The sequence below is a fragment of the Engraulis encrasicolus genome, chromosome 17 (assembly GCF_034702125.1).
Source record: "Engraulis encrasicolus isolate BLACKSEA-1 chromosome 17, IST_EnEncr_1.0, whole genome shotgun sequence".
Classification (NCBI taxonomy): Eukaryota; Metazoa; Chordata; class Actinopteri; order Clupeiformes; family Engraulidae; genus Engraulis; species Engraulis encrasicolus.
In genome coordinates this window covers 24,749,100-24,762,273 of record NC_085873.1, presented here as the reverse complement: position 1 = coordinate 24,762,273, position 13,174 = coordinate 24,749,100, and the positions used below count along the sequence as shown (strand labels likewise).

Below are 13,174 nucleotides of genomic sequence, written 5' to 3'. Positions count from 1 at the left end.
GTCTGAAAATACAATAGGCCTACATAGAATAGAATAGTATGCCTTTAATTATCCCACCATGGGGAAATTCATTTGTTGCAGCAGTAACATACAGATTGTGCAAAGAGTTTATTTGAACTAACACACAACTCATTGCCAGAATAATTTCTACAACATCTAATCAAAGTGTGTAGGCCCTATATAATTTATAAATGTTTTAAAAATATTTATAAATAATTATATATATATATTTATAAATATTTATAAATAATTATAAAAAAATGTAGGTTGGCCTATATCCATCTATCAGCACCATAGGCATAATGGTATCATAATCACTGAAACAATGTGTTTTTTTGTTGTTGTCAGGAACATTTCTTTCCATGAAGAAGACAGAACGGCTTTGCGCAGATGGATGAGTATGAAGCCAGAGCACATCTTAATGAAAAGATGAAATGTTGACATCTAGTGGACGAAAATAATCTGCACATTGTGCCGGGGTTCCCACAATGCACTTGCCAGTTCTTTCCGTGGACTAAACCATTATAGATCAGAGGAGAGGGGTGGTCGGAATGCCGACCACAAGGAAATTTAAATATTGTGCAACGAACGAAAAGGGACCATAAACATGTGTACATTATAAAACTACATATTGTTACGGTTTATAAGTTACTTGAGAGTGTATTTCGCACCGTGTAACTATATTTTAAGTCGGGAAGGGATTTTGGTGAACTGCGACGTTCTCGCAACCCTTAAATGGTAGGGTCCGGCTAGCGCTGAACTCTTTCCTTTCTCTCAAAGATCCGCAGCCATGAGGTAAGGGTGCGAGACCCGCTCTCAACAAAAACGAGAAAAATGCCCTATAATCAGTGCTAAAGCACATTTACAGTGTTGTTGTGTTTGCCTCTAAGGCGTTCAAATGCCGTTATAAAGCGCAGTTTCGCCTATTTGTCTTCTGCATTTTGTATAAAAAGGCATTCTTATCGCTGATGTATAGGCCCTACTTGCATGCCAGTTGAAGTTGCATCGTGGCCCACGTTTCCTGGGCCTACCTTCTTCGTCGGCTGCGTAAATGGTCAAAATCCACATTAAACACAGCGTAGTCTGAACACATTGATACGCCATATTGGTTTCTAATTGGTCTATTTTGTCGAATAAATGACTCCGTTGGAAAATTGTAAGTTGAGTTGCTAACCATGGACTAGCACGCTAGTTTTAGCTCCCTGTAATGCTTGTCATTTGGCTAGTTGCTAGTTCCAGGCAGTCCCAGTGCAACTTGAATGCCATGTGTCTTGTTTGGGTTATTCAAGGAACTGTGTCCTGTTAGTCTTACGGTAGTCATTTCCTTCTGTTTGACTTAATGTGTTAATTCTAGTCGGGAGCACAGTGCTAACAGTCCATGGATTACACGATTCATAAACCGAACAAGTTGTGATTAATGTTGTGTAGTAGTTGTGTGGGATTTGTGCTGCTAAGTGTTGGCTTGGGCATACGTCTGTTGGGGTTTTGTGTACGGGGAAAAGAGTGCATGCACTGTATCTGCCGCTTTTAACTGTTAATACCGCCTTTTCGTGATGTTGTGTTGCAACGTTTTTGTGTGTTTCCAGCATGCTCAGGCTCCAGAAGCGCCTGGCGTCCAGCGTTTTACGCTGTGGCAAAAAGAAGGTCTGGTTGGACCCAAACGAGACCAACGAGATCGCCAACGCCAACTCCCGTAAGATCCTAACATATTTAGTAGGCTCTGTAGCAACCCTTGTAAGGTTATTTTTACATTGTAATTATGTCTAACGGACGCCATTGGAACAGACCTATCGTTTGGAAAAGTGTTTATGTTAATTTTGCAAACGTTGTTTTGTCCAAAGGGACTTACTAAAGTGAACACAATCGGCTACTTATCACAATACTCTTCTGGAACAGTCATCCATGACGAGGCAAAGTTCCACTCATCCACTCTTATTCATGGTAGCATAACTGGCTGTAGAGGCTGTGGTAGTATATCTGTTAGAACTATAATTTGTTTACGGTTGAATAGCTTTAAGTGGAATCTGTTATTGAAGTGTTTTGTGTGAAAGGAAATTTAGGATATGACATCGAATTGGGCTTTGCAAAGTGCTGAGTAGTGTGTAATTAGCATCTAGTTCCCTGTGCACTCACGCACCTGCATACATATTATAAACCTGTACTCCCTAACCTGCTTGTGTGTGTCTCCCGGTGCAGGCCAGCAGATCCGTAAGCTGGTGAAGGATGGTCTGATCATCAGGAAACCCGTGACGGTGCACTCGCGCGCCAGATGCCGCAAGAACACACTTGCCCGACGCAAGGGTCGTCACATGGGCATCGGTAAGTGGGCATGATGAGCACACACACGCTCCAGGGATGGTTTTCCATGTGGGCACAATGTATACATCCAGAAACTTTGTATGGTGGGGTTGGCACATGGATCAGGGGCAAGATGCGCACACCCTTAGGGGAAGGGTTCCCATCTGTCATCAGGGTACTCAAACTACCCTGACTGAAATGAAAGTGCTTTGGATATATTTAAGAAGTCTATGAAGCCGTAAAAGGAATAACCAGATGCACCCCTTACACCTGGAGAAAAGACTATACATGGGTTCTCAGTGTTTCCCATACATTGAGGAAACTATGGCGGCCCGCCATAGTTTAAATTTGGCCGCCATAGTTTCCGAAAATGTTTAAAAAAAAAAAAAAAAAAAATTTTTTTTTTTTTTTTTTTTTTTTTTTTTTTTTTTTTTTTTACGATTTCCGTGTTTGTTAAAAGCGATTTCAATTACGATTTCCTTCGCATTTTCCTCCTGGAGTAAATACATCCTATAGAGAAAACCACAAGTGCTTGAAAGAGAGAGGGATCAAAAGCCTTGTCAAGTTGTTGTAGTTAACTTGGGTTTGGGAGCAATAAAAAAAAAAACCTTCCGAGAAGGGACAGTTGGGATGAGTTTACTAACACTCCCCAGGCTTTGTTTTACAGTTGTAATGAGTTAGGTGACAGGCCTTCATTGACAAGGCAGAGGAGACATCAGGCTGCATATAGAAATGAATGTGTAATGAATGTGAATATAGACATACATGTGTAATATGTTGTTCAGCCCTTTTACTGGGAGAAATTTTGAAAAACTGGCCCTGTGACCAGCACCCCTCATGTAGAATGTGTGTGTGGGGAAAAGGCATAGCCTACCCTCTTAGACCCTTTTTGTTTATGCGTTAACAATTTCACAGCAATCTTAAATTCTTATGCTCCTATTTTGTTGTATTATTTTTTTCATTACATAGACCCCCGCATGTGTATTATGTAGCCTTATTTCTCAAAATATAAATGGCTGAAATGTAGGCGTAGGCCTAGTTTCTCCATGCTCATTGTTTTGCCATTTTGCATATACACTGCGTGAATAACCCCCCCCCCCCCCCCCCCAAAAAAAAGACCCGTGAAAAGACGACCCCCCCCCCCCCCCCCCCCCCCCCCCCCCGGACAAAAAAAATCCCGGCTGCCCCCATAGTTTCCAAAATTTCTGTGGGAAACACTGAGTTCTCAGTGTTTATCAACACAATGTTATGAGGAGGGGCAAGACACTGGCAGCCAGCCATGTGAGCTAATTTTTCGACCGACATCAGTTTCCAACAGAGGTTGAATTGTGCGCAGCTAGGTTCGCGCAGTCATGTTATAAGCAAAATTTAGAACCCATGTATAGAGCCCTCACTATTTCCTCTTGCCACAAAATTAGAAGTGTTCCGACAGGTGTGTAACTGTGTACCGTTTCTCCCCAGGTAAGAGGAAGGGTACTGCCAACGCCCGTATGCCAGAGAAACTCGTCTGGATGAGGCGCATGAGGATCCTCCGCCGCCTGCTGCGCCGCTACAGGGAGTCCAAGAAGATCGACAGGCACATGTAAGTACACACCCAGCCACACGCACACACTTGAACACCCAGCCCCACACATGCACATCCTAGTCTCTCTAAGGCCCCATGTGAGTACCCTCAAGTGCTTACTCAATTCCTAGTGACATCAGGCACATGTTGAGTACACTAGGCCACGGCCCACACTCGCTTGGGCTAGATTGGAACTGCACTTTTTTGTTTCCTCCCTCATATGCGAGTTGTTTATAGATGGTCTGAACAAATTGTTTTTTCCTCTCTTAAATCTTACTCTGGCTTTGGATATGTGAGGCCAAATCCGAAATGTGTGGCACCTCTCACATTCATGTCGCTTATGCGACATCACCTGTGATTGCTGTTAGTGTATAGTTTTAAAAGCCCTTCTAGGGACAAAAAAGAGGCCTGTGGCCAGTGGCTGGCTTGACTGGGATTTGTTGCCAGTCATGCTCAACTTGGCTCCTTGTTACTGTCCATTATTAGATTAGGAAATTACGCCTCCTGTCTAATGATGTAAAATAAATAATGATAAAGATGTAACTGAACTGCAGTTATGGAGAAGTGATTATGAAGCTGTATGACGTTGTTGTGCAGTCAAACATGTAATAGTGGTGATGCTGCAATCTGTTATTTAGAGATCACCAGTTGTATAAAGTCAATTTCGGTCTAAAGGTATGACGGTGGTTTCTGATTTGCAAAACAGAACTTAATTGTTAGACATGCGAGACTGGGATGGCTTGTCTGATTTCTTAAATACTTCCGTGTCATTTTTTGGCCTTGCGCCCATTTTCTCAATTTCTCCCATGGAGCAAGCTATGCAGGGTTTCCCTCACCACTTTGTAGTTGAAGCAACTTGATGACAAGCACCCACAACCATGACTGGTTCCCCTGCGAAGAAACATTTTGTATCGCTGCTAATGTATTTCAGTTTATATCAAATTTAATTTGTCAGGCGACTCAGTAGCTTTCTATGTGGCTTACCCCATTAACTCTGATTTGCAAATGAGTAACTGGAATTGTTTCCTGCAAGATATTGAATAAGAATGCATTATCAATGTCATCAATTACCTTGAAGCAAAAGGGCGGAGGATATTACTCAAGGATCAATCTTATAGCTGGGTACTTAGTTTTGTGGCTTGTGAATAAGATGCATGAGTGGTTGCGATTTGTGTCACTGTATTATGATTTCTAACCCCTGCTTTTGTGAATGATTTGTGTTTTAGGTACCACAGCCTGTACCTGAGGGCCAAGGGTAACGTGTTCAAGAACAAGCGCATCCTCATGGAGCACATCCACAAGCTGAAGGCCGACAAGGCTCGCAAGAAGCTCCTTTCGTAAGTTCACACGCACACAGTTGAGAATACGTCTGCACACACAATGTTGCGGATCATGGAAATTTCTTTGGAAGGCTGCTCTGAAGCAGATGTTATCAAACCTCATCCACAGAGTCTCCTAGTGACTCATAGAAATGTTTGTTTAAAAAAACACTAACGTGTGAACTGTGCATTGCCGTGAATTTTGCAGAAAACATTTTTTTTTTTTGTTGATCGTAGATGTGCTGTCATGTTGATGGCAGTGAGAAGCGGGCTTCATCTTGATTAGATGTTCTACTCTATACCTGTACTCCTTCATGAATATTAATGTTGCATGTGGTGTAAATTATTGTAAGTGGTGGTATGCTTGTTTAGAGTTCTCTCAGTCTGTTATCTACTGCAGTGATGCGTGGGATGGCAGGATCTAACATTTGCCAGTAGAAGGTTCTTAGAACTTTTGTCAAAGCCATAATTGTCCATACTAGGCAATGGTTGCTGTGAAGTTGCAAGGTGATTCTTCACCGTTATGTTGATCTGTCACCATTGGCTACAGAAAATGGTATTTTGAAACCCTAATGGATAGTGTCTCAATTTTGGCAAAACTAGTCTAGCATGGGACCTGTGCAGTTTGTGTCCACCAGGGACTTGTCAATGTATTCATGATGTGGGCACGCCTACTCCTGGTCTTCACTTTTGCTGCCATCTTCATAAGTATTGGGTAGCACAAACCACAGAGGCAGATGTACACTTCGTACATACATTTTTTTAAAAAAAATCTGCTGTCTCCCTCACCAGTGACCAGGGTACTTCTCCAAGAATATGGTCAAGTGATAGACCTGGCTAAGTTAACCTACTGCAAGTGGTGAAGCTGCAAATGCATAGTCCATAGGTCTCATTTATCTAAGAAAATGAGGACTTCAGGCTCTATTAGATGATTTACCACTACCTCAAGGGTAAATCAACCTGGTTTACTTCTTAGCCAGGTTCTGAGCCAGCGTTGTGTGCATCATCGATTGACTTTTGACCTCTCCTTCCTCTCTCTCCCTCTCTCCAGTGACCAGGCCGAGGCTCGTCGTACCAAGACCAGGGAGGCACGTAAGCGTCGCGAGGAGCGTCTCCAGGCCAAGAAAGAGGAGATCATCAAGACCCTCTCAAAGGAGGAGGAGACCAAGAAGTGAACACGCTCTTTTCAGTGCTAATAAAACACCACAAAATCTACACCTGCCTGTGTCCCAGCTTGCATTCATACCTTTGTCTTGTTGAGGTGTTTTTCAAGACTTGGCTGCCAAAAAACAAGTTTTTAGAATAGACAAGAAATGGTTTAACATAGTTTGAGTTAATAGGAAAAATAAGCATGGTCAGTTTTGATGCTGTGCAAAAACATTTTGCCTGCCTGTTTTTCCTGTGGACTGCAGGTTCTATTTGTGGGCACAGATGAGACTTTAGAACACTGGCCTTTTAATAGCTGGGAGTTGTAATGTCAAGTTGTTTTTTTCTTCAGTACACACTAAATGGATGCCTCCCTACTTTAGCTGGAGTTAGCATGGTTTTATTTTGTAACTGCTTCATGCTGTATACGGTCACAGCAATTCCAGTATAAAACCTAATCAGTGCTGTACAGACTAAGGCAGGATCCTGTGTGTGGTAGCCAACTCAAGTTAGTAAAACAGACCTTTTGAAGGAAATGACCCTTGATGTCTTGTGCAGTGTTCAACTCTCGCTGTGGCCAACAGACTGGGATTCAGCCTAAAGAGAACTAGGGGACTGTCATTGGGGCAAATTTTTCACGAATGGCTGGAAACTGCTCATATTAAGTAACTACCCACATTTATCACCAAATAACCTCAAGTCTTAAGTTTTATCATAAGTAACAAAGAAAAATGGTTTGACACTGAAGAATAAAACGCATGACAAACACTAACATTTTTTATCATAAACCAAACATGTAGCCTACTAATGTTTGTATATGTGAGTGAGAGCCAAACTATGTCTCACCAATGGGGTGGGAATTAACTACTGGATAAGTTTTACGTGAGGTTGCCTGCTGAATACTTCTTCCAGTGGTTGTCTTATGGCTTTTGGAGGAGAAACATCACCCACCGATGCGACAGTGCTGTGTTAACATAGTATTTCTTACTCATTTACAAACATTTGATGATGTTTTACGTATAAACTTTAACTTGTAAAAGAAATTTATTTTTTTATAATTTATATAAAGCTTTTGGAGGGAGTTACCAATGATTTCACTAAAATAAGCCACATGGGGTTATTTTGGAAATGAGGAAGACAGAGGTGGAAAATAATGTGCCAAAGGGAAGGAATGTGGATACAAGGAACAAGCATACACCCTAGATTTAGAAGACGTGAATAAGAAAATAAAGTAAATTTGGGATTAAAAAAATATATATATACTGATAAAAAGATAGTTAGCCTACCACTGCAAGCTTTTTTGGCACTGCCAGTCAACGCCGAACCATGTTGCAATATATGAACTCAACACGAGGGGGCGCCAGCTCAGCCCATGTCCATTACCAGTATGCATAAAGGCCCATGTCATAGTGAGTTTGTCTTCAGTTTGGGTAAAGCTGATTAGGGAAAACATTCTGCCTCGTTGGAGCTTGATGAAGTGTAAAAACACAACGTCAGCTACATAAGACTCACCGTCTCCAAAATAGCTTTTGATATCTACTGCTGAAGTTCAGTGTGTGTGTGTGTGTTTGAACACACTTAAGCAAGAGTTCAGTCCTCAATATGCTGTGAAGGTTTATTTTATAAGGTGCCATTATCATTGCATCATTGACCACTCTCTTTACAGACGTCTCACCCGAATTTGATGTTTACTACTCCTAATAGAGTAGAATAGATCTATAAACGAAATTAGTAGGCCTGGACCTACATAAGAGAGGGGTGGAGGGCTGTGGCGTTCAGATGGTAAACAATGGTAAAACCACTTTAATATAACTACTAGTTCATATTTGAAAAGGTGAAGTGCACAGATAAAGGCCCTGTTGGAGGCTGAAGCATGTTGTATGTTGGTCGATTTTAAGTCTTTTAAGCTCAGAAATGAACTAGCAGTTTCATTAAAGTGGTTTTACTATTAAAGAGGTGTAGGCCTACCTTGACATTCTCCCTGGTTTTTAGAGTAGAATAGCTATTTCGTTCTTGGGAATTTGCTGAGCTGGATAATGCCTGGAGAGAAAAAAAACCCTCAGTGAAGCATGACAATTTATTTTAAAGAAAGCCGGATCAAATAAATTGAAAAAGCCTCTTGAGTACTCCCATTTAGGGGTTAGGGGTGTCTCCACTGGGGCATTATAAAGGAATATATTCACAGAGTGAAACAGAAGAAGCAGTTAGCGAAACACAAAAAGGAAAAAAAGGTACAGTAATCAGTGTGAGGTGTCTGAAGATTCATTCTTTGAGGTTTCAAGCCAAGTTTTCCTGCCTCACAGCTGCACCTTTATTACGGAAGGTTTGTGTACAAGCCAAGGACTTTTATGAACTTTGAGTATATTTAACAAGTTCTGTTTGCAAAGAGGATGCTGTGTGTGTGTGTGTGTGTGTGTGTGTGTGTGTGTGTGTGTGTGTGTGTGTGTGTGTGTGTGTGTGTGTGTGTGTGTGTGTGTGTGTGTGTGTGTGTGTGTGTGTGTGTGTTGTGAGTCAACTTCATTGTGATACTGGGCTATGTTGTATTGTACAGTGTGTGTCCTCCTTTGGTACATGTCCCAAACTGCACTGATGAAAGTGAAAGTGAAAAGTGAAAGCCCAACTGGGGAAACTCCAACTCCCATTGTCATTGTGACATAGCACTCTATAGCACACAAGTACTACACTGCACACAGCAAAATTGCATTTATGCCTCACCCGTGCAAGGGGGCAGCCCCCAATGGCGCCCGAAAGGAAGCAGTGCGGAGGGACGGTATACCATGCTCAGGGTGCCTCAGTCATGGAGGAGGATGGGGGAGAGCACTGGTTAATTACTCCCCCCACCAACTAGACGAGGTTGACCATCTCTGTGACGGCAAAAAGGAGGACATATTTTTGGATGGGGGGTCTTGGGGTCCTCCCCCAGAAAATGTTGTATTTCTAAGATGCAATTTCATGCATTGTAATCAATTTGGAGTCCGGCTTGTTGCTGTGCCAGATGCCGGACAAGGCATTGAAAAGACGTACGGTCTGGCCAAAGATGGACGTCTGGCCATCATAGGTGATACCTCCTTATCAGACAGACAGATCTGTCAGACAGACAGGTGCCTTATCTGAGTTGGAGAGAGTGGATATCAAGCAGTGGTGTGGTTGGGGATGTACTGTATGTCTAACTGTGTGGCTGTGGAGAGTTGGGTGTCAGATGTCTCTTGTGGTTGCAACTTGCAAAGAGAGAGAGGAAGTGGTGCAGCAGAGAGGTGCAGTGGCTTCCTTTGGGGGCTTAGTGGGGGGCGGGGGGGGGGGTGGAAGAGAGAGAGAGAGACTCTGTGTGTGCGTGTGTGTGTCTGTCTGTGTGTGTGTGTGTGTGTGTGTTTTGGGTGTTTTGTGTGTGTGCGTGTGCTTGTGTGCAGAGCTTGACACTGGCATACTACTGTATCTAGTAGCCTACATTATCATGATAAAGAAAAATATTTCAAATCTGTGGCTAGTGGAATACCTGAATGGCAAGTGACTCAGGAAAACCACTAGCCAAAGTGGCCTGTGGGTGAAAAAGTTACCACGCCCTGGTGTGTGTCTGCGATTGCGCGCATGTACATGTCCTTGTGCCCTTACATACCTGCATTTGGGTGTGCATTTGGGGGTGTAGGGTTGCCAACCATCCCTAGTAGTCATGGGTACGGTTAAGGTGTCAAAATTGTAACCCAAAGGTTGCCGGTTCGACTACCGATCCGCCAGAATGGTGGGGGGAGAAATTAACCTCTCCACCATCCTCCTCCATGACTGAGGTACCGTGAGCATGGTACCGTCTTGCCACACTGCTCCCTTTCGGGCGCCATTGGGGGCTTCCCCCTTGCACGGGTGAGGCATATATGCAATCGTGTTGCGTGCAGTGTTCACTTGTGTGCTGCGGAGTGCTGTGTCATAATGACAATGGGAGTTGGAGTTTCCCATTGGGCTTTCACTTCACTTTGACTTGAAAGACGGAATCGTCCCGTATTTAGAAATAAAAGTACGGGTTCCGTATTGAGCTGAAACGGGACGGAAACGGGGGCTGAAACGTCATTGAAGAAATACAACATTTTCTGGGGGAGGACCCCCAGTCCCCCACCACAATGAAGTGTCCCATATATTTTTTTCATTGACAGTTGCCCACCCTACATTTTGAAAATCCAAATTGTGCTAGTTTTTACTATACATTTGCAACAAATATGCTGCCATATTGTATCCTATGCTCCACACCTATTCACCATATTACCTTGCCCATTAACCCATTTGCCCATCCCAGTTTGTTGTGCCCCCACATCTCTACTAATAGCTGAATGATTTAGCATTAGCAACCGCTAGCAAAATAGTAATGGTGCTGCCCTAGTAACCTTGTAGGCCTATCCGTCCTTGTTCTTTAGAAAAATCCCATCCATGGCATTGATAACTTTCATTCACTGACTTTGTTTATCAGCTGGATGTCTGACAGCTTTGGTCGGTGTCCAGGACAAGGTCATAAGGGCCCCTCATATACTATAACTACTTTGTATTAAACACATACAAATCTCATGTACAATACTAGGCCTGACACTATAAAATGTTTTGTATATATTATTTAACATTTGTATTGCCATTAATATTTTTTCCCCCATGTGGTGCCTGTTGTCATGTGTTGTGCTGAGAAGAGAGGAGGAAGTCCAGCCTTGCAAAAAGAAGAAGAAAAGAAAAAAAGAAAGAAAAAAAGGAAGTCCCCCTCCACTCTTTCAGATGTTATTTTAAGAAACACCACACACACACACACACACACACACACACACACACACACACACACACACACACACACACACACACACACACACACACACACACACACACACACACACACGCTTCCACTTGTCTACTTGTTTAAATGAAATTTAGAGGTCGTAAGACAGTTGCAATGTGACTCTTGAGCTGCGGATAGACTTGAGAGAGTTTCTATGATCTTGTTGAGAGACACTGAATGTACGATCTACGACCACTGCAATCAGCCACTATTTCAGTACAGTACATTATGGAGTCAAGAGGGTAATAACTAGACATTTGTACTATTACAATGTGTTACTGTTATCTCTGAAGAAATGTATCATACTAAGTGACGGATATTACTTTGCCCTTACATTGAAAAACAGGCTTGCTTGCTTGCTTGATTTATTGATTGATTGATTGATTGATTGATTGATTGATTGATTGATTGATTGATCGATTGATTGATTTATTTATTTATTTATTTATCTCAGCACAGTGATGTTTCTCTCTATCATCGCTCTACTGTTCTCGGGTGAGTCAAGTCAAATTTTTAAACAAAAATCTTACAGCACAAAGAACAATTGTCTTAGATATTATTACATAGAGTGCTCTGCAATAATGAGAACACCCCTGTTGAAAAGTAACATTTTGAACAATATTTCAATGACCACTCAAGTTATTCCCAAAATGCATGTACGCTTAAAACCTGTTTAATATCTGTTTAAAATATCTGTTTAAAGAGTTTATGAAACGAAAACAAACGTTCATTCCCATTAAAGCCTTGTTTTTTTCTGATAGCATCTATGAGACTTTGAACCCAATCATCCTGGAGGAATTTGTGAAAATGGCAACTCAAAGTGTGAATTCTGTGAAATTTGCTTTGACTAATGAGCTGGGCTGTGACGTCAAAGAGGAGAGTCCCTGGTTTGCTAGTATGGCGATCCTAGAAAACAACACACATTTGATGGACCCACATCTTATAAAGGAACCAAAAAACACAGCAGCACAAATCTATTTCAGAGTCACTGATACATCTGCAGAAAGTGACATGTCTGACAGGCGAAGTGATGATTGTTGACATAGCCTGACAGTTCGTTTTGTTTATGGTTACGGTTGCTAAGGGCGCTTTGCCATGACCCAAAGATGACGTGGTGTGTGTATTTGTTGACAAATGGGGGGCATTTTGATTCAATTGCGCGATATAGTGTGATTGAAATGCATGTACATGCAAAAATATCATCAACTAGAGAAAAAACAGAGGTATTAGGCTGTTGGAAAACACCCTAGATAGCCTGAGTCCTCAACATATTTTTTAGCGTTCCGTTTATCATTATTATTATTTTTTGTGCTCAAAGTCACAGGCGTCGTGTGTCCCTCAGCCTGACTCTGAGGACGAGGTGTGTCCAAACGTCAGCCACACGTGCACCACAATACTAAAAACAAACAATCAAACGCTTCAAAGTAGGCCTACGCTATATGCATCTCCGTTTAGTCTGTGAGTTGGCTGTCCTCGACCGAGAGCACCACGGAGGCTGAAGCGCGGATATCCTCCCAAAACCAATTTATTGACCAGTTGAATGGCAATCAACAAAAAGTGCATATCCCGAGAGCATTCGCATCGGTTTGGCATGTAATGTGCATTACCCTTTCCTTAAAACAACATACAAAGCAGATGGACAAGGTAAAATGAGTAGCGCAAAGAAGTGCACTCACCTGTCTTCGTGCCCGAGCAGTTACAGGGGCAGTTTCAGTATGCACGCCGGCGATGTCAATTGTTGGAACTGCTTGAGGCAATAGCATTCTCTTCAGTCCAACCATGCCCGCGATCTCCACATTTGTGGTGAAGCACGAGGGGTGGAAATGTGCCGAGCACAACAGTGACCACGAGCTTGCTTCAAAACCACGCCGGTGCCTGCGTACGAATTGGATCCACAGAGCCCTTGTTTTAGCCTTCTCCTTGTCGGCCACAGTTCCATCATTCTTCACAGAAGGGAACTTGTGCAAAGATATTCCTTCTGTCAAGTAGCCATTTTTGCAGCTGGCACCGTTCAGCCCTCCAGCAACACACTGCTTGACACTG

The 13,174-nt window shown here is 42.5% G+C and overlaps 1 protein-coding gene across 1 annotated transcript; it reads left to right on the top strand.

Annotated features, from left to right (window-relative positions):
* Positions 1–680: 680 nt before the first annotated feature.
* On the top strand, positions 681–6,396 carry LOC134467994 (large ribosomal subunit protein eL19). The gene is made up of 6 exons (XM_063222023.1): positions 681–795; positions 1,587–1,693; positions 2,197–2,319; positions 3,760–3,880; positions 5,089–5,199; positions 6,233–6,396. The coding sequence occupies exons 1-6, from the start codon at positions 791–793 to the stop codon at positions 6,354–6,356; spliced, it is 591 nt and encodes a 196-aa protein (XP_063078093.1). The 5' UTR covers positions 681–790; the 3' UTR covers positions 6,357–6,396.
* The last annotated feature ends 6,778 nt before the right edge of the window (positions 6,397–13,174 follow it).

Excerpts from the sequence above, each read along its gene's own strand:
- LOC134467994 (XM_063222023.1), top strand. Across the intron at positions 1,694-2,196 it reads GATCGCCAACGCCAACTCCC|GCCAGCAGATCCGTAAGCTG; the intron begins GTAAGATCCTAA and ends CTCCCGGTGCAG. Across the intron at positions 2,320-3,759 it reads GGGTCGTCACATGGGCATCG|GTAAGAGGAAGGGTACTGCC; the intron begins GTAAGTGGGCAT and ends GTTTCTCCCCAG.